At 37.6% G+C, this 20,428-nt stretch overlaps 3 protein-coding genes across 4 annotated transcripts; 1 reads left to right on the forward strand and 2 right to left on the reverse strand.

Annotated features, from left to right (window-relative positions):
• Nucleotides 1-3,900: 3,900 nt before the first annotated feature.
• ZnT86D (zinc transporter 86D) lies at nucleotides 3,901-6,453 on the reverse strand. The gene is made up of 2 exons (XM_071597611.1): nucleotides 6,155-6,453; nucleotides 3,901-5,857 (listed from the first exon to the last, which is right to left on the reverse strand). Exon 2 carries the CDS (start codon nucleotides 5,789-5,791, stop codon nucleotides 4,721-4,723), a length of 1,071 nt encoding a protein of 356 aa, XP_071453712.1. The 5' UTR covers nucleotides 5,792-5,857; nucleotides 6,155-6,453; the 3' UTR covers nucleotides 3,901-4,720.
• Nucleotides 6,454-6,494: 41 nt separating this feature from the next.
• On the forward strand, nucleotides 6,495-8,500 carry RpS25 (ribosomal protein S25). Its single transcript, XM_071597612.1, has 4 exons — nucleotides 6,495-6,580; nucleotides 6,795-6,893; nucleotides 7,069-7,252; nucleotides 8,353-8,500. The coding sequence occupies exons 1-4, from the start codon at nucleotides 6,578-6,580 to the stop codon at nucleotides 8,430-8,432; spliced, it is 366 nt and encodes a 121-aa protein (XP_071453713.1). The 5' UTR covers nucleotides 6,495-6,577; the 3' UTR covers nucleotides 8,433-8,500.
• A 2,384-nt stretch (nucleotides 8,501-10,884) lies between these two features.
• Nucleotides 10,885-17,513, reverse strand: LOC139698745 (NADH dehydrogenase [ubiquinone] 1 alpha subcomplex assembly factor 2). Of its 2 annotated transcripts, none has more exons than XM_071597649.1 (4): nucleotides 17,379-17,513; nucleotides 16,026-16,115; nucleotides 13,390-13,538; nucleotides 10,885-11,023 (listed from the first exon to the last, which is right to left on the reverse strand). In XM_071597649.1, the coding sequence occupies exons 1-4, from the start codon at nucleotides 17,386-17,388 to the stop codon at nucleotides 10,958-10,960; spliced, it is 315 nt and encodes a 104-aa protein (XP_071453750.1). In that variant the 5' UTR covers nucleotides 17,389-17,513; the 3' UTR covers nucleotides 10,885-10,957. The 2 variants fall into 2 exon arrangements, with proteins under 2 accessions (XP_071453750.1, XP_071453749.1); XM_071597648.1 differs by having other exon boundaries at nucleotides 17,259-17,513.
• Between the last annotated feature and the right edge of the window lie 2,915 nt (nucleotides 17,514-20,428).

Below are 20,428 nucleotides of genomic sequence, written 5' to 3' on the forward strand. Positions count from 1 at the left end.
CTTTGTACTCCTTAAATTCTTGCTTTACATGACTAAAATTTTATACCATTAAAGATTTTTTGGTAAGTTAATGAAAAAAATTTGTTGGAGCAACTTTTTATTTTTGAATAGTCCTATAAGGATTTAGTAAGGGGGGCCAGTTCCTTTCCCTGTGTGTTCCCCGAAAGATCTGGTTCCTGAAAAATCACACAGCTTGGGTGGAGCTTAGGGGGGGCCAGAGATGCTTGCCCGGGAATCGAACCCGGGTCCTCGGCCCTGGACTACCTTGTCTCCCCTTATATGAAAATACATGGATGAATGTCAAAAATCATTGTTTATAATCCAAGGAGGGCATTCAAGGAATGCTCCACAAAGTTGCCATTGGAGTTGTGTATTTTATTATGCAATACATAAATTAGGTATCATATAGTAAAAATTAATGCCAAATGATGAGTACAAGCATTGCATGACTGTCCCCTTGGAAAATGCTTACGGAGATGATGAGCAAGGCCTGAATTTGTATTAAGAGCCATTTCAGAATGCATTGCTTGATTTTTTCCCCCCATACAATGTACCAGCTCTAGTGGAGATGTTGACAGATTAGAGACAAATGCGTTCAGTGCTAGAGTATCCGACACCCTGAGAGCCAATGCCACAGGGTTGCATACTTTCCATGGTGACCCTTGCCAAATGTAAATTTAACCTTGATTTTGTTGTGCCTGTGAGTTTTGAAAGGAAAGACGAGTGTTTAATTAATAAAAATAAAAAATTTTATCTTTAATTTTATCCAGGCAGTAAGAACTGTAAATACGGTCACGTGGGTTTGTGATAATTCAATCTTTGAAATGTCCCATGAGAAGTAATTTCGAGTGGCCCTCTCATTTCCGAAAGTCTTAATTTCCTTATTGAGAGATGAGAGAGAGTTAATGTTCTTCCAAATTGCAGAAAAGATACATCGTTTTGAAAAAATAGCATTGGGTCCCTATGGCCATGCCTGCTCAGTTGAAGAGAACCATCAGCTTTGGCACAACCTCAACTGCACTGGAAGTGCGGCTGCGGCATCCGCTCAAGGGCCAGCGGCTGGCTGAATTGCTATCATCACGTGACACTTTCTTTTCTGGATAATTTTGAAATTTATTTGTTCAGCATAAGAAGATGTGAGCCGAGCAAATATTAGAATGAAAATCATGGAAGGTGCAAGATGATTGTGGATACTTCATTACTAATGTAATAAAAAAATTCCAAAAGTCATCAAAGGGATGTAAATTAGTGTAACAGTAAATGATGATAAGTATTCCAAAGAAACTGCGGGAGATGCCGCAACAGTAACTTTTAACGGAGTCATCCGCTAATGTGCATTTCAATGCAACAATTCAGAAAAATGAGTGTAGTTTACTAGTCTTTGCCATATATGTATGTTTATCATGACTTCTTATTTCTTTAATATATGTACCAACTTTTAAAGGCACGAAATACTTGAATGATCAGATGATGGCATGTGTATTAACATGCATTGAATCGAAAGATACCATGGAGATATTTTTACTTCCTCAGTGAAAGAGAAGGACTTAACAAGTAATTCCTATTTGCATGTACATATTATTGTGTGATGGGTGTATTTTGATATTCTTTTCTATTAATTCCTATTAATCTTGTGGTTAATAACCCATCAAGATTTTATGCTCAGATTATCATAAATATACCTCTTACACACACAGAAATGAAGATCGTATATGGTTGAATCAAAATGTGCAATATAACTGGTTACTTAAACATAATGCAATTTGGTTGATCAATGGGAAGAGGGCAGGTCCCTAAGTCTGCATTTGTTGAGATTAATTACTTGTTAAATATATTTAATAATTCTCAGGCACACAAATATAGTCTGGTCCAAGTGCATGGTTTTGAAATTCATTCTCATTAGCATATAAATTGCTGGGCCATCAGAAAGGATGCTGTCAATCCATTTAATAACCAAGCAACCATGGGGTTTCATTTCCAGAGGTGAGATTACTTAACTGCTTGACATTGTACGTGCAAGTGATTATGGAATGAATGGAGCATTTGTTGATGAATGCACTTCATAATATTGATGCAAGCACACCATTCAAATTTACTTTCTTGCTCCCCTTCCATTCTTATGGGGTTGAATGCAGGCCAATGAAATGCCCCCAAATCTCATGCTTAGACAAGGTAGAAGCTCAAGCAAGGCATTACCTTGAATTTCTTATCCAGTTTGCCTGATAAAATGCCTGCAAAGGTGACAAAAAGGAAATGCACATTTCTGAATTTTAAGAATGAAAAGAAGAGGGCTGGTCGTGAACCTATCAGACTTTTTCTCATCTCTATTACTTATTCTGTAAAAATCAGTCTTCCATAATTGTTGGCACAGTTATTGGCCAAATAAATATCTTAAGTGCTGAGGCAGTGGCTCTAAGTCAATTTTTCATATAGTATGAACAGAAACCATCTTCAAAGGAACCGCAGGGGATTTCATGACAGTAAAATTAACGCAGTCATCCACTAATGTGCATTACAATGCAACAAATACAAAGCGAAAAAATCATTCACCTTAACCTTGGAATTTCAGTGCATATTAAGGATGCCGGGGTAGCTTAACTACAGAAGACCCCACTAGACTTTAATACTGGCTTCCCATCCCGAGGGCCCAAGATAAAATCCCAAAAATTGCAAGAATTTTAATTTATTTAGATCCCTACTTTAGGTGCTTTAAGGAGGGCAGTTAAGGTGGAGCCAGCAGTCCGTCGGATGAGATGTTAAATTGTGACCCCTTGGCAACTTTTGTTAATTGGTTTGATTTAATGTAGATGCTTAGCTTCTCTACGTTCTTCTTCTTCCTCCATTCCCAGCTCATCCTACCTCCACCCAATCACTCGCCTATCTTTCATGGTGCAAATGATTGTGTCTTGTCTGCCAGCTCCACGAATAATTATTGCTACTTTTCACCAGATGAGGACCTTGTAAGTCAAAACAGGGTTTCCCTCATTAAGGATATGCACTGCACTCATGTCCTTGCATGTATCATACAAAGGTTACGCTGCGTAAAAGAAATTGTATAAAAATGTCTATCAACTCTAACATAATGAAGTGCATACTAAATCAGATTTCCTTTGCACCAGCAATGCACAGCCATAAAAAACTGTAGGAGTTCATTCTTCTCTGGGAATCTAAATGACATCCACTTTAAATAGCCACGTACTAGTATTAACAAATTATCATAACAAAAGAGACAACCAGGTTTCAAGAAAGCACTGTGCACATGAATGATCTGGTGCTCCTACCTGGTATATCTTCAGAGTTAATCGTTCTTAGGTTTCCTCCCGAGTGAATGCCTGTGACGCTGGTTTGATGACCAAATCACGTGCACTGCCTTTGGGACAATTAGGAAGCCCTTGAGACCAAGAGCAAGTTGGTCAGTGCACATGAGAAAAACCTCTCTCTCTGTGGATCAGCCTAGAGGAATTAAGTGGGTGTATTGCCAGATTGCCTGGATGATTCAAACTTAATGAAAACCAAAAATAGTATAAAATTTCATAATAAACTAATCTTGATGTAACAGTTTGCTCAATTTATTACATCATTTGAGCAACAACAAAATTAAATTGCAAAGAAGGTACAAATATGTATCAAACAGTAGTACTTCTATAATTGCTGAATGCCATTTCAAAACTCATGATAACTCTTAAACATTCTAAATAAAAATAATAACAAAAACATGTATGATGGAGTATGACTGTGAAGCAAGTTCCCATCATTCACAATAGCACAAGGGCTTTCGTTCACACATTCTCCTTGATCCACTTCATATAACATACCTTTCTTTCCTCTGTTGGAGAAACCCAAGGTTTTCAACGAGATTGGAGATTCAGAACTAAACGAGAAGATGTAGAACTACTTGGGTGAACATTTAATTTTGGCGCAAACTTTATTCATTCTAAAAATAAATATCAAATTAAGATAATGTAAAAAAATATTGTAAATCCTGAACTAGTTTCCGAACAAGTCATGTACAGATATTCTCTGGGCATTTCCCTTTTTAAGCACGTGGGAATATTCCTGGACACAGCACAATGGCTACAGTAAACAGTGCTCACCCATGCCACAATAGTGCCTTCTCTTGTGAGGAGCACATACTATTTCATGGAATTTGCTGTTGACATATCAGGCACATGGAAAGCGAATATGCACTCTAAAGGCGATTACCGAGACAAGTCTATGTAAAAATGTTCATAAGCAAATCATTCCAATACTGTATACAAAATGACAACCTTTATGTATCACAATGTTAAATTTACAGGGAAAGTAGACTTCTCTACCAGACACAGCATTGGGGAAGACCATCGATTGTAAAAAAATAATAAAAATGCAATTAATTTAAATGCCCAAAAAGGATATTTTAAACAATCTTCATTTATCCTTCCAGTTAACTCTCACATTCCTTTAAAACACTCATTCATAGAAAATTGCAGTTACAAGACTTACCCACAAAGGTTTGTAATTTTTCTAATTACCTATTTGGAAATGATTGAGGACCAGAGGATTACACTCACGTGTCCCTGCATGCTGTCATTTATTCATTGTGTCCACAAGCACATGAGAGAGACCTCGCCCACATTTCAAGTGACTTGAGTCTTCAACATAACTGAAACAACATGGGATCATTCAAAAGTTCCTCTCCTCAGGGTGCCACTTGAAATCTTGCAGACTGCGCCAAGGGAGGTCACATGGGTGCGTGGTCTATTTGCACATAGAGCTGCCTTACCCCAACGGCAGCGAAAATGGAATGCGTGCTCGACACTATGTAGTGCGCGTCGGTTGATGGAGCCACCTCCACCTTCAGAGCCCCAACGAAGACATCGGAACACAACGTCCAGAAATGGCACTCGTGTACACCTAGCACTCCAGGAAGCTGCAGCACTCTCCTGTAGCATCCCGGAAGCTGCGAATCCAACGAAACGGGCTGTCTCTGCATCAGTATCATTGCAGATTCCTTGATCAAGGCGAGCACACTAAGAGCAATCAGCAGGGCTATGAACATAGAACAAATGGGGTCTGCTATCATCCAACCAAACGTCTGCATCAGAACCGCCGAGACGATCACACCAACACTACCTAAAGTGTCAGCCAATATGTGGAGGAAAACACCCTTCATTATTTGTGAGTTGCCACTGGATAGTAGATGGTTGTGTCCCTTGTTGTCATGTGAGTGACCGTGATCCCCAGAGTCGCCGTGTGAGTGGCCATGCGCACCATGGGAATGCCCGTGACTTCCCCCGTGCGAATGCCCGTGACTGCCTCCGTGGGAGTGTCCGTGCTGGAAGGCGTATATGCCGATGAGATTAACAATGAAACCAGCCACCGAAACCAAGAAAAGGCGCTCGTGTTTCACTTCGGGGGGCTCAATCGCTCTCTCTACGGCTTCTGACATTATAAAGAATGCAATAAAAAGGAGGAATAGGCCGTTAATGAAACCTGCTAACACTTCAGCGCGGACATACCCATATGAATATTTATCGTCCGCTCGCCACTTGGTGATCACAGAGGCAGCTAATCCCGCTAACAATCCTGTACAATCGAAGAACATGTGAAAGGAGTCCGATATTAGCCCTAAACAATTGCTCCATACCCCATATGCCAACTCAACAAATGCAAATGTAAGATTTAACAGGAGAAATAAAAATAAATTTCTAGAGTTCCTGTCGGAAAAGATTAAACGCATCCATCCTTGTATCTTTTCTTTCATACGAGAAGTAAATGATCTCGGAGAATCTTTCAAAGTCACAGGCAACATGTTGACTGTCCTAAGTTGTGCAGTAAGAGCACAGTAGTAAAATGAGACGAGATGAAATTCACACACCTGGAAAAAATGAAAGATTTCTCAGAATTATTCATTATTGGCCTTAAGACAAATGGCAAACAGATAAATTGATTATTCTGGTGAAAAAGAAGTAAAGCAATTCGAGGGAGGGAAACGAGGTTATTGGGGCCATGTAATTACAAAAATCAATTTAAAATGAAAGCTAAATTTTCTGCATAAACATAAGATAATCGTACTCGACTACAAGGAAAATATACACATCTACATGCCAACAGTGACAATACACCATGTTGAACCAATCTTTATAGCGATTTTGACGGGCACAACTTAACTTACCAGTCATCATAATTCCTTCGCAGTCCAACTTATAGACTGCTTCAGGTCTAGAGTAAATCATTTGAATCGTAATGGTATAATATTTGAGATTTGTGTTTTATATCTCTCCTCCACCGGTTGTGAATTCCCCATTGGTCTGCTACACTGTTGATGTCCACGAATGCAACATTGCATTTCAGTTATTTAGATTCATGAAAAGTATGCGTAAAGTTTTCATAAGATTTTATGGAAACATTTTATTCTATTCTGAAGCTTATGTGCGACAAAACAGTATTCAAGAGATTTTGGCAAATTACTTCCAAGAATTCATAGAATTCAACTATTTCCAACAACGTGGCAACAACGCTGTCGTACCTGTAGGTGGCACTACTGCCTCTTATTTCCGGTTTCCGTGTCGACCGGAGTTTCTTTCACGTCGCCATAATGGTGGGTTGAACACGTGTTATGAGTTTTGACTTTGTGTTTAGAGCTTTGCAATGAGTATTAATATTGAAATACAAAATGGGTATTCAACTAAACTGCAAAATATATTCGTGGAGATTATATTTTCCCAGTTACTTGTGTTCACGCAAATATGTGTGGTATGGCAGTCAGGCGTTCTTTTGCTCGTGACGAGTGATACGAATTTTCTTACTTCCAGGGACCCAAGAAAGACGCGAAAGGTGGTGCTTCGAAGCAGCCACAGAAAACACAAAAAAAGAAAGAAGGTGGAAGTTCTGGAGGAAAGGCAAAGAAGAAGGTTCGTATGTTTCTTTCATTCATTGCCATGTGTTTGACCTAATCCATGTGATGACTATGCTTCCCAGAAAAACTGTGTTGGTTAAAACTGATTTAATGAGTCTGATATTTGTTGTTCAATCGAAAAACTTAGTCTTTGTTATTCCTTGTACTCATAAATGGTCTTTTATTTGTAGAAGTGGTCCAAAGGAAAGGTTCGTGACAAGTTGAACAACAATGTGCTCTTTGATCAAGCCACTTACGACAAACTTCTGAAAGAAGTCCCCTCCTATAAGTTAATCACTCCATCTGTAGTTAGCGAAAGACTCAAGGTACGAGGTTCATTAGCGAGGCGTGCTCTGGAGGAACTTTTACGCAAAGGTATGTTGTCGTAATTGCACCAAAGTGTTAATTATAATGTTCATATGGAAGTAAGCACTATAGCGTAAAGCAAACTTGTGTTGCCAATGGTAGTTATAACCCAGCGGATTTCACATATCTCCTTCAAAATTTTTGACTGTTGTGATTTCCCTTAATTTCTTTACTTGTACTTGGTTGTTGAGTTTGGTTATTTAACCTCTTCGGCCCATTGTTGTCTACGCCTAAAATGGTGGTTTTTCGGTCGGATATTTTCAAACGTAATGTATATGTGTTATGTTTTTGTCACATAATAAATTTAATTAATTACATAGAGTGTTCTTTGTTTACTATGGTTCATTCTTTCGGCGTTTGAAATTATTTTCTCGCTTGTTACATTTCCACAGGTAAATTTCATTTCATACCTTAACCAGCTTCCTGTCGTTATTCATTTTTCTCGATATGTCAGGGCGTAGATTCTTTAGTGATCGTTTCAAATAGTGAGCCTTCCTCATGCCCTAGCTTTAGTATTTGTTGTAATTGTCTGAGTGGTATCAAGGTGGAGTGTTCTTCAAACAAAATGCGGTCCTGTTCCAGTTATACAATGTTGTATTTCCTTCGTCTACCCACCATTAGTCATTTTCCATGGTTGTTTTTCCTAGGAAATCAATCATTCAAGTTGTTTAGGCGGTGTATTACTGCGATAGTGCTGTTTCTCTCGCGTCACTAGCCTGTTCGCCCGATTTTGTTCACTCCACTTGTGTATTTCTAAGGGTTACTGCAAGGCATCGCAGCTGGGCTGTGGCTGGAGAGAATGAAGATTGGTGTATGGTTCCGCGAAACAAATCTTTAATGCCGTGAACGTGGTAAAATTTAATTGAATATCAAATTTGACCCCAATTTTGTTATTGTCTTTTGATTTTTACGTCTGACGAGCTTGAGTTAAAGCAATCCTAAGAGAGTGGTGATGTCAAGTCAATGATGCCTTAAAGTGACGAAAATTACATGTATGTCCAAGACTTTTACCTTGGAGGGCCTTCTGCTCAGGGAATCTCATTGAAGATATTTTTAATAATAGAAAGTATTGCTAACAATTATTTTTAAATGTTATTCTTCTTTTGTAGGTCAAATTAAGCAAGTGATCAAACATCATGCCCAAGTTATATACACAAGGACGACAAAGGTGGACGATCCTCCTGCATAAGTGTCACCATTTTGTTGCTCTTGGTTTTTTGTATACATGTGAGGTACCAATATAACATTAAAACACTATCCAGTGCATTTTATTTATACTATCCCATTTATTACCCTATGGTGATGGTTGTAGAAGGCAAATGTTTTGTGGAGTAATTGCAGAGGTTTTGGAAGTATTAAACTTCCTCGCAGTATTGCAATATTGTGTTTTAGACTTCTGATAATTGGGGAAACTCAAGTCTGAGACAAGGATTCTTCGAATTATCCAAATTCCTCAGTTATGGGTGTGTTGACTATTCCAGCACCCAAGGCTACTTTTAAATGTTTACATCTTGTGGCTTCCCATATCAAGATTTTTGCTTAAATCTTAGTTGCTCTGCTACCATCTCAATTCTGTGAATCTTAGTGACTTTTTTACTGCAAGTATGTTTCATGGGCCTGTGTTTTAATTTAGTGAATTAAATCAAACCAAAATTGCTCCAAAGATCAAATGTTAGTGAACATTTCTGTTGATTTGTTTTAGCACACAAAAATGCCATTGTGCTTTGTGAATTCTTGGTTGGATTAAGGCCTTAACCTTGGGTCTTCATAATTTGTTAATATTTATAATAGATGTGCAGCACAAGGACTAGGAACCAGCAGCCATGTAGAACAGTTTCCAAAGTGGGGGAAAGGCAATTTGGATAGGTTTTATGTCGGTTAAAGGTTCTGGAAGTAGTTCTTAAGGATTCACGGGAATGTCGAAGAGAAGTCATCTTTACCATTGGTGGGGTTTAGGCAAGCAATCATTTTGAACCTATAATAATCAATCCAATAACCATCTATGAATGTCCGGAGGAGAGATGGTGCTGAAATATTATTGGTAAGTTAAATGTGGCCATGAATGTTGGATCACTGCAAAGAAGTGTCTTGAAGTTGGTAGCATTGAACCTGAAATTATTATAATCTGAGGCCTCTAGTAATCCGTGAATTGCAAAAGGTTGCTGGCCCCACAGCATAGGCATCGTGAGCATTGCATATGGCACTTGTTTGATTATCAGCAAGTGCCCATTCTTCTCAAAAATTATTCATGTGAATTATTTTTATTGTTTTGGCTAGAATATATTTTGAATTCCCTGAATCACCCCACAGGAGGTAGATGATTCTTGCCCTGGAGTGAACTGCACGTGGAATACAAGTTGGCATGCAATTTTCAGCTTCAACATGATGGGATGTGCTGATTTTTAATGAAAGTCGTTGAAGTTTTGATTATTCTTTGCAATGTAGGTATATAAAACCAACAAATTAGGTTCCTAATGGAAACCAAAGAAAAAATGTGAAGCGTGGCTCTGCTTGAAGGGTGTGGTATGGTGTTTCAACTACACCAGTAAATGCCCAAATGTGGCTGTGAATAAAGACTATCATTTTTAGGGCTAGCATCAGTTATGGAAGAGTATGGATGACACAAACTATACAATTGTATAACATAGTATTTGATTGCCTCTCCTAACCAGAAAAATAAACTGAAATCTAGCATTACAGTTCTTCAATTCCATATACTTCCTTCATTCCATCCTATCCCTTCCTCGGTTACCAAACACCCCTCCATCAGTCTTCAACTTCCCAATCTACATTCTCTGTGTCCATCTTTCCTTTCTATCCAACTCACCTTTTCGATCTTCCTCCAAAGATCCACAACTATTCAACCAGAACCATTGGACTCCGTGAAATCTTCAATTCCCAACCTTGTGGCAATGTACCAAATTTTTTCTCTTATGGTGATGCCATTCACAGGGATATTTGGTAATCTACCACTGGAAGGGCTGTGTATCTACTGGCTCTGATTCAACTGCTACACCAGTGATCTGCATTACACATTTCCCTAATTTTATACTTACTGAGAGGGCTCAAGGATATTCAAATCATTACGATAAAATATTACATTATGTTATCATAAAGCCCCTTCTGTGTGTCATTAATTTTCCTTCTCTCACCTCAACAAAAACTACGAGGGGTAATCAAATGAAAACTGAATACATGGACATGCAGTGTTCACCATGCACAGCAGACACGCAATGATGAATTTTGAGTACATCAGCGCCCTAAACCACCAGAAAACAAACCACACCTCTCTGCACTTCTTTGCTTGCCTCAACTTTTACAGCTGGACGAACACAATAGACCAGTCAGTGCACCAACAAGGACATAACCCAACTGCATGCGTCTGAACTCTCACTATGCAGTTCTCCTACCACAATGACAGCAGTATCGATAAGTGACAACAGTGTTGCCTCCTTTTGCATGGACTGTGTGATATGATGGGTGTTTATTTTATATGACTGCACCTCATAATATAACCAAGAATGTCTATTTGTTGGGTGCCTAGTTACAGTCTGCTTCAAACATTGATGGTTCAGATGGTCAAAAGGCTTGCTTTGCGTTTTGAATGGATAAGGATTTGCTATATAGAACATTGATGTAGGTTTATAGTTAATTTTGCATTTTATTGAAAAGAAACAAGCTATTTACAAATTTGAATACCATTACATATACTGCTCATGTTTTTTGTCCTGGGTATTTCTCATACTCTTCATATTTTGGGAACTCAGTGGTAGGGGGGCTCTGGAAAGAAATACCATATTCATGGTTAAATATAATGATCTGGTTTGGTAGTCAGTACATAAGTAACCAAAATTACCCTAACTCAGGATGACAATGGCATTAATCCTTAAAACCACAAAGAACATAGAATTCTATTATTCACAATATTGTAGTCAGATATGTACATAGGTTTCTCTCATGGATGTAAGCCAAAGCATCACTCCTGAGTTCCAGCTTACTGGGATATATTCTCTTGCTTCAATTGTTATTGCTGATTCATTGATTACTTCTTACTGACTACTTGACTCATTTACTAAATCCTACCTAAATGAGAGTGTTTTACTAAAGGAATTCCCCAATGAGGTGAAACAGGCACATTGGGCAAGATGAAGTGCCACCGAGTGCGGTAGTCTTTCCCTTTGGTGAAGTCTGATCAAATTTATTTCTTTCCCATTTTAGCATTGGAAATTCTATACAGCCACTAAATCCCCATTTTTCTTAATATAAGTTGTAATTTTTGAATTTATTCGCAAGTGATTTTTTTTACCAAAAATTTGTTGATTTAACGACCAATTGATGGTGATGTGTTATTTTACTTTCCAAATTTGATGCATTTCCACTTACAACTAAAGCAATGTTTAAACAAACCAGAGGGAATGTAGACAAAAGTTGTGATATTAGCAACACTAATTTTTCTTGCTTATTTATGAAGCCATTAAATTGGCACCAAATAAAATTGTGAGCGTCTTGCCGATCGCGTCCCAAAATATTTTCCAGTCCCAAGGTTAAGAATTGTTAAGCTAGTCATCGCTACAGGAAATGTGAAACTGTCTTGATTTCCCTGGAAGGAAATGGGTAGATGAGGGTTGAAATCCATGTGTAAGCTGTACCTATGCAGTTAAATATTGTACAGACTTAACTTATTCAAATGTTGCGATTGAAGTATTTCAGCATTGGATAGTGTCGTCCCATAGTCACCAACCCTTGTGTTTTGAAGCTCGGGCCTTTGCATTATTAAACCTCCTCGGCAAAGAGCTGCTGGACTGCAGCCTTAAACATTAAGCTGGTTCGTAAGGTATTATTTGTCTCAGAACTTACTATTGAGAGCTTTTATTTAGTTGTCTGTACTTTTCTAGCAGTGTGGTTCTTAACTGCATTAGAGCCAGTCCTCCAGCAAATTGAATTTTTATTGCAAAACCCATGGTCTTTTAACTGATTGAATTTCAACAGTGGGTTAGGTTGCTTGTGCCACCACTTATGCATTAATTGGAAGCTGGTTCAGTTCGCAGGCATGAATGAACTCTCCCTAATTCAAAATTCTGGCTTTGGCATCAATGTCACCGGATACAAGAATGTAGATTATTGGGTGTATGGAGCCTTCAAAAAATGCATTCTATTCCATCACAGAGGGGTACGATTTACTGAAATGCACAATGCTTGAAATTTTGTTGACGTGTCTTCTAGAAAAGGGACTCCTCTACTGCCACCTTCCAGAGCATTATAATGTTCCACTAGACCATCATCTATGAGATTTAGATGGCTTGGTGAAAGCAGACTCAAGCCACGAGTTACAACAGGGGCAAAAAAGCATAAATATGCATTCCCTCCAATTCCATGGTGCTTTTATTTTAGATATTCAGTGTGCATACCTGGATTTGGGGTTATGGATATTTAAAGAGGCAATATTTTGAGAATGAAATTTAGTTTTAGACCTTTCAAATCCTACTTGTTTTATAATTTCACTATCTAGCAAAAACAATTAATTTGGAGAATTCGTATTCAGAAAATTTTGCCATTTGAATCAGAGACCGCAATTTCCAGAATGCACAGATATGTTAAAATGTGTCCATAGTAACTATAAAAAACAGCTACTATCAGCATTTATCACATAATGCAAAAAACACTCGAGAGCATTCTCATGATTGTGTCGAGTGCTTTACTTGGGTTAACACAAAGGGGAGGACGATGGGCAACGAGGAGGAAAGCAATAAAACTCTCTTACGTAGATTACTGAAAATGTGATTATGCACGTGCTAGATACATGAGGGTCAGGTGAGACTACTTATTAGGAGATTATGACGGGGAGGGATGTTTTGTTCCCTGGTGATTGCCCAAGAACTGCCATGTGTATGACCCAAGGAGTTTATGGAGCGAATATCATGTTAAAGAATGGGATGCCGGGTATTTTGTAGGCATGTGATGGGTAAATTTGGGTAATACTCCTATCATCCCTTGATATAATGGATAAAATTATGGATAACTACAGTTAATAAAATGTTTAATGGGAAACTGCAGATAGTGTGATTTCAAAGAAGTTCTCAGGAACCAATCAATTACTCCGTGACACCAATCCTCCTCTGCAAAAGAATCTCCTTAAAAAGTCTTACCAGTTTCTCCACTTCCTTGGTGTCACCCTTGGCCACTGCTTGCTCTTGTTCTATCAGGAGTGCATTCTTTTTCTTCATTTTCATTATTTCTAAGTTTTTCTCAAGCTCTTCAACCGTCGGAGCATCTTGTCTTCTTCCCCTTAGCCATGCTGACAAAGCATTAAGTCAAATCAAGTTATTTTCCTGCATGCTATGACCGCAGTTAACATTTTTTTCTTACTGCATAGTTTTCAAACTAAGTTTGAACATTGGCAACTGTAGAGTTGGGACACTTAACCAGAGAGGTATTGTTTGTACTTCATTTGTTGTATTTTTCAAGAATTTTTAATACGTAATGAGACCACTGAATAAATAAACTTGGTTTTTTCTCACACAAAAAAATTATTTCTTAAAATATACCAAGTTCATTTATTCTGTGATTATGAATTTTCACAGAGTACAGACTCAAATCATGAAATTGATGTCCTGCAACTTGGCAGTTCTTCCCACAGCCAAATGTTTAACATATATTTTTTCTTTACATGTTAGATACAAGAGATTTAGACACCGCTATATAATAGGTTTTATCCCAAAGAAGTAGTTTTGATATTCACTTTTCCATGATACAATGATTGAGGCAGGTGCAGTATCCCAGTGCATATTTGCAATGAAAATTTGAAAGCTGCATGTGGGAAAAATGTTCAAGAAAGAATCATTTACCTCTGCCAAAATTTGAATACCACATTCCATGATCGCCGATAAAGTATCTGCAGCAGTATATCTTGCAATTTCATGTAGTTTGTTCTAATGGTAAGACAAATATGTGGTTAAATACTGGATTTAAGCTTTGGGAAAATGGCATCTTGCACATGATAACAATTAGCATGGAAGAATTTCCCTGGAGATATTTTCCCATAAGGACTAGAAATGTTGAGTGTGAGAGATAGTCATGGCACTCAGTTGTAAATCAAGGGATCCACATTCAAATCCTGATCTTAAGTGAATGATTTCTCTGCACTTGTGACATTTCCCCATTTATGTGCACACCAGAGGATCCGGCTCACGTTTTACAATACTATTTTGAGGTATCCTGAAGTTTCTTGGAAGACCTAGATGATGCTCATGAAGCAACCTTCCGATGGGCGCCTTTCACACTTCAAAGCAAACAATGAGATTTAATACTAATATTGTTCAGGAAGTATTAGAACTGAAGAAAAATAAGGCATATGTAGGGAACTCAATATCTTCATTGAAATTTTAAGAGCAACATTTACATTAGCAAACATCAATGTGGAAAACATAGCTATGACGGCTATCTATTGGTTAAGAAAAAAGATACATGGGTTTCTGACCAAGAGGGACTAGATATCAGATGACAGGAAAGGAATTCCACTTGTTTTGAAGAAGGTGTGTAAAAAACTGAACAAAGAATATGGAAATATTTTATCAGTCAATGAGAACATTGCGGATATTACCAGGAAAGGACTACACCTGTAAATATTAATGGAGTGAAGTATTATTATTAGGTAATCTACCAGTCAAGGTAGGTTTTTGGATGGACACAGCAATCAAATAAATATTTTGTGACTCCTAACAAAACAAAATCCAGCATCCTACTATGCATCAGGTCCCTCTTCATCTCTGAGCACTTCCTTCATCCCGTCCAAAATCCCTATCCTGCCCTTTCCTCTTTTGCCTAACATTCTCCCCTCAATTAGAGTCTTCAACATCCCACTACCGATCAGTACGCCCTTGATCCATTTTTTCTATCTGGATAGGAGCGGAGTGAAGTAATCAAGAGAATAACATTTGATTTTATGTAGCCTCAAGGAGTGGTAAAACCTAGTTTAAAAATAAAAATGCTGATTTTAGAAATGCATCTTAGCTGGTCCCTCTGGAACCCATGTAGTCCATGCCCAAAATGTTAAATTTCTGTTCAAAGGGACAAAGTAATACAATAATAGGTGTTTGGAAATCATATACCTTTAATTGAACAAGTATTGAGTTCACAGTCAGTCAATAACATATTTTTAAGTGAACTTTAATTCGGTTATAAAAGAATTCCAAAATGACGATGAAAAAAAGTTTCAACTCATTTCTTAGCATGAAGTAAGACAAATTAGCAAGGAATTTAAAATTAAACTATGCTGTGAAATCATTCACATGCACCAGCACTAATTAATAGTATTACAGCTAAATATTTACAGTACTTTGCTGGATGTGGCAAAGAATAATTATTCTCTGAAAGAGCCATGCAACCAATTATTTTTTAAATCGGCTGCTTTGATACATAATGATCTGATAACTTAGGCAATTGGATTTACCACCATATCCTCAAGCACAATTTTATCTGACAAGTTTCACTAAAAATGTTGAACTGATTACAAGCATTGCAATAGCTAATTTTTCATTGATTACCTCCTGTGAGAACATTTTTATGACACAGAGTCCTCTTTAGGTTAAGGGTCGCATTCAGCCACAGTTTGCCAATTACAACACTAGTACACCTCCATGTTACCTTGATTTTCTACAAGTTGCTCATTAGGAAATGTATAGAGAACATTTTTTTAAGTCAATGCACATTGGATGTCATGGGATCATGGTCTATTGTACTGAAATATGTTGTCATATTAAACAAGGAAAGTTCATTTTCTTACCTTCCCATTCAGCTGGCAATTCTTGGTCAAAAGCTTCCTTTTCAAGAGGCTCGAACCACCTTGATGGTTTCCTTTTCCCTTGCCTTGGGTCTGAAATTGGAGATGAAGTTTGCACCACTTTAGACATAAAAAGTTTCAGGGGCTGAAGGGGATTGTGGGAACCACCGTGCATATGCCTTGCCAGTAAGTTCATGGCAATGACCATGGATTTAAGATAGTTCCTATTCTTCTCAATGTGATAACATTAATGAGAGTACATTATTGAATGTTAAGGTTGGCCAGCAAAGTGTCATTGACCTGAATGAGGAGCCTAACCATTGCATCTCATCCATCAAGCCACTACTCCGAAGTTAGGTTAGAAGGAAATTGTGTCAACCAGAATGACAGCTTTAAGATACCTTGGTGACAATGTTTTCAGCTTTACCTCACTCCGAGAATGAGCCTTTGCTTAGAATCAAGTTGAACCTTATTTGGTTTAAATGTTGCATTAATTTTACTCCCAATTTTTGCGGCTATTGTGTATAATCTAGGCACTCTGCTTTCATAAGTTTTGAAGATTTAATCAAAAATTGAACCTTAATGATGCTCTAAGGAAATGCTGCTAGTAGCAGCAGGCACTTTTGAACCATCGTTTGGCTTTCATTATTCATTGGGAAAACACTGCTGTGTGGTTATATCTTCAGTCTACTTAAAACTGACACAAACTTGGAAAGTATTTAAAGTTCATATTACCAATATATTTACACTGCTCACCTCCCGAAATATCTTATGAGAAAATAAAGTTACACGATGTTATGTGATGGACGTAGAGCTGCCAATGATGTCGGGTTGTGTCCTAAAACTGAGAGGTTGCCGAGTGGATACCCAACAAAATATTTATTTCGACATGTTCTAGTACCTACGATGGCGTAATTGGAGTGCAATTTTACGGTACTGCTACTTACCCTATTGGTACACACGATACATCATTTGCTTTATTCGTCGTATATTTTGTCTGCGAAATTCGTTCAAAAAGTAATACCTTTACTCGAGTGTATTTCCTAGGGTTTATGCGTAATATCCTGTGGATTTCAATTTAAAGTATCTCCAGTTACACAAAGGAATTTAAAGGTCAGGGGGAGAATATCGTTGACATGGTATCGGGCGTTTATGAACAAATTGCTTCAAGATTTGGAAAATTAGCGACAGGAATACTATGAAATAAAACATGTAATGTTTGGCTAACACTTTTACCTGCAGGAATTTCATAGTATTTGTTGCCAAAATAATCCTTTCCAGCCAAATTTCCACGTATTTGCCGGGGTCTAAACGACAGGATGAAATTTCTTAAAATCATGCCAAGTATACTTCTACCTTCTGACATTTCCCCTGGACGCTTAGGGTTCTTACAGAAAAAAGAACACGTATCTCTTAACCAAGTTTTTTTATACTATACACACATAGACATCAAACATTTTAGCACGTATTTGATACATCGCGGTACTAGCATCAATTGTTTTGTTGCATTTTAATTCAACGCTTTTCGTTTGCTTGTTGTTTTCGGACCCCATGAGTGCCATTTATGACTTTGCACAATGGTTTATATCTATTTCAGGGTATGGTTAACATGATTTCGCCGTGGATTACCTCGAGCGAAGTTCACACTCATGACGCCAAGGGTTATCCAATATGAAATTAGTAACAATTTTCCAATTACCAGTGGCATCCCGAAACCTCCTTGGGGTGCTTCGTGGAGGGCACTTTTAGCGAGTACGACGCGCTGCGGACACGTTGGTGCCTTTCGTTAAGAGTAGACCAATGCTGACGCCGGGTTTCTCTCCACCCTTCATCCTTTCCCATCCACCCCTAATGGCGCACATGACCTTGGCTGCCCGTCGCCTCCCATAAAAACTACCACTACTCCAATTACCATATTAATGTATAATGACCCTCTGCGGGAATGGCTGGCTAGATTGTGGGTTGACAATATGCTTGGAGAGAGTAGTAGTCTAGGAGACGCTCTTGTATAATTCTAAGTATCATCGTGGATCACTAAATGACTCTGTAGCACACTATTGAAATTAACAGTATCTAATTCTTCACATCCCAACTTATTAACTACATACTGCTTTGACATTTAATTTTCAAATAACAAGATATTTTTGTCCATTCACATTTTCTCCGCGCCAGTTGAAAAGGTCGAAAGTAAATAGGAGTCAGGGTATTTCGAAAAAACACACTGACAAGGAGGGCAGGTGTCAGTACTGGATTTTGATGACTTCCAAGAAAATTAAGTATTTCCAGAAATTATCTTTGGGAACAATTTTTTGCATCAAATATATTGTGGCTTGAAATATGAAAGAGAGAATAGTAATTTGAATGTCCAATGCTTCCTTCCTTTTACCCGTTAAAATTAAAAATTCATCTCTGTCTAAGGGCAGAAAGTCATGGGTCACTGATGTAATCCAGTATGCATCTAGGGTCTTGAAAAATATGGCTCTCTATTACAAAAACAGATCGGTCCCTATTGAACCTCTCTAATACAAGGCAATGAGAAAGAATTACAAATGTCTACTTCAAAATACAAAAAGAACCTTTAATGATCGTATAATACATAATGCTGGAAACAGATCAAAATGAAATATGGAAATATCCATACTAAAAAGAAAGACTCGTACTTTTCCACAAATCTGTGGAAAAGTACAAGTCTTTCTTTTTAGTATGGATATTAAATACTTCCAAGAAGTGAAGCCTGAAACAATAGGAAATATGGAAAATTATTAAGGAGTCAAAATTTCCAAAATCATTAACCCCCAATCTCAGATAACTGGACTCTCAAGGTAACATACTTGAGGATAGTTCTGATATTGCAATGGCTATTAATGACTTTTTTACATCACATCAGTCACCCAACGTGACTCAACAAAGCTTTCATAGACAAACATCAAGCCAATGTAATTCCCTATTTCTCCACCCATGCTCTGACATTGAATTAACTAATATCTTAAACAAAATGGGAAATAAGTACACCGCAGGTCCAGATGGCATTCCTTGTATCATCATTAAAAAATGCATTGATGTCATCAAGCCCCTCTCTTATTCTTAGTCAATGAATCTCTTAGGCTTGGTCAGTTTCCATCATCCCTTAAAAGCACCAACGCCATCCCCCTTTATAAAGGTAAAGGAAATGAATAGCACATGAGCTTTTATCGACCAATATCTATACTTAATCAATTTGGTAAAATTTTTGAATTAGTCTTTTATTCTCAATTAATATCATACCTGGAATCGCACAAACTGTTATCAACCTCCCAGCATGGATTTAGAAAATCCATGTCCACTATCACTGCTACCAACCATTGTATAAACAAAATATAGTCTGACCTAGACAATAAACTGGAATCTCTTGTTTTATTATTTGATTTCTCCAAGGCCTTTGATTGTGTCAATCACCATATGTTATTGCTGAAACTTAAAGAATCTGGCTTAAGAAGTACTTCTTATAATTGGATTAAATCTTTTCTAAACAATAGAGTGTAAGTGTTACAAAAGATGGAATATCTCATGTATCGCCTGCTAAAACAATATCCTGCAGGGTTCCCTAGGGATCTGTTCTAGGCCCAGTGCTTTTTCTCATATATATAAATGACCTCCCAAGGTTGCTTAATTCCGTACCTGATACATTTCCCATACTGTATGCCAATGACACAAATGTCTTATTGTCTGCCTCTTCAATCAACGGCCTGGTATAAAGTGTTAACATTATTGTCCGCCTTTTGCAAGAGTGGTGTGATCGTAATTTTCTTCATATTAATAAGGATAAAACAAATTTAATATACTTCGTAAACAAAAATAAGCCTCTACCAGATATTTCAGAGTCTTTTGACTATGTGATTATTCCAAAGAGTGATAATGCCTCCTTCCTCGGTGTTACCCTGGTTAGTAGACTAAACTGGAATAGCCATATTTCTAGTTTAAACAGAAAACTCTGTTCAGTGTGCTATTTGGTACGTTCTATCAGGCTAACTGTCAATAATGAAGTACTTATGTCAATCTATTATGGTGAGTTTTACGCCCATGTAATTTTGAGTATTCTTTTTTGGGGCCCATTACCCTGTGCTTATGTTGTATTTAAAATCCAAATGAGGATACTAAGACTAATGTGTAAAACTTTGTATTCTCCCTCTTCCCTGTGTATATATGCTAAGTGCTATTGTTTATGCTAAACGCCATATTTCATTACATGCCACTAACAATAGAATTCACAACAATTATACTAGGACCTGTAGTCATATACATGTGAACTTCATAAGAACTTGCAAGTCCAGGTTTCCCCCCAGAAAATAGGACTCGCATTGTATAATAACCTTCCTCAGGTTATCAAGAGTATTGAAAAAATGTCCACTTTTAAAGTTAAAGTGAGG

Source organism: Hetaerina americana, unplaced genomic scaffold (assembly GCF_022747635.1).
Source record: "Hetaerina americana unplaced genomic scaffold, ioHetAmer1.1.p SCAF_9, whole genome shotgun sequence".
Taxonomy (NCBI): domain Eukaryota; kingdom Metazoa; phylum Arthropoda; class Insecta; order Odonata; family Calopterygidae; genus Hetaerina; species Hetaerina americana.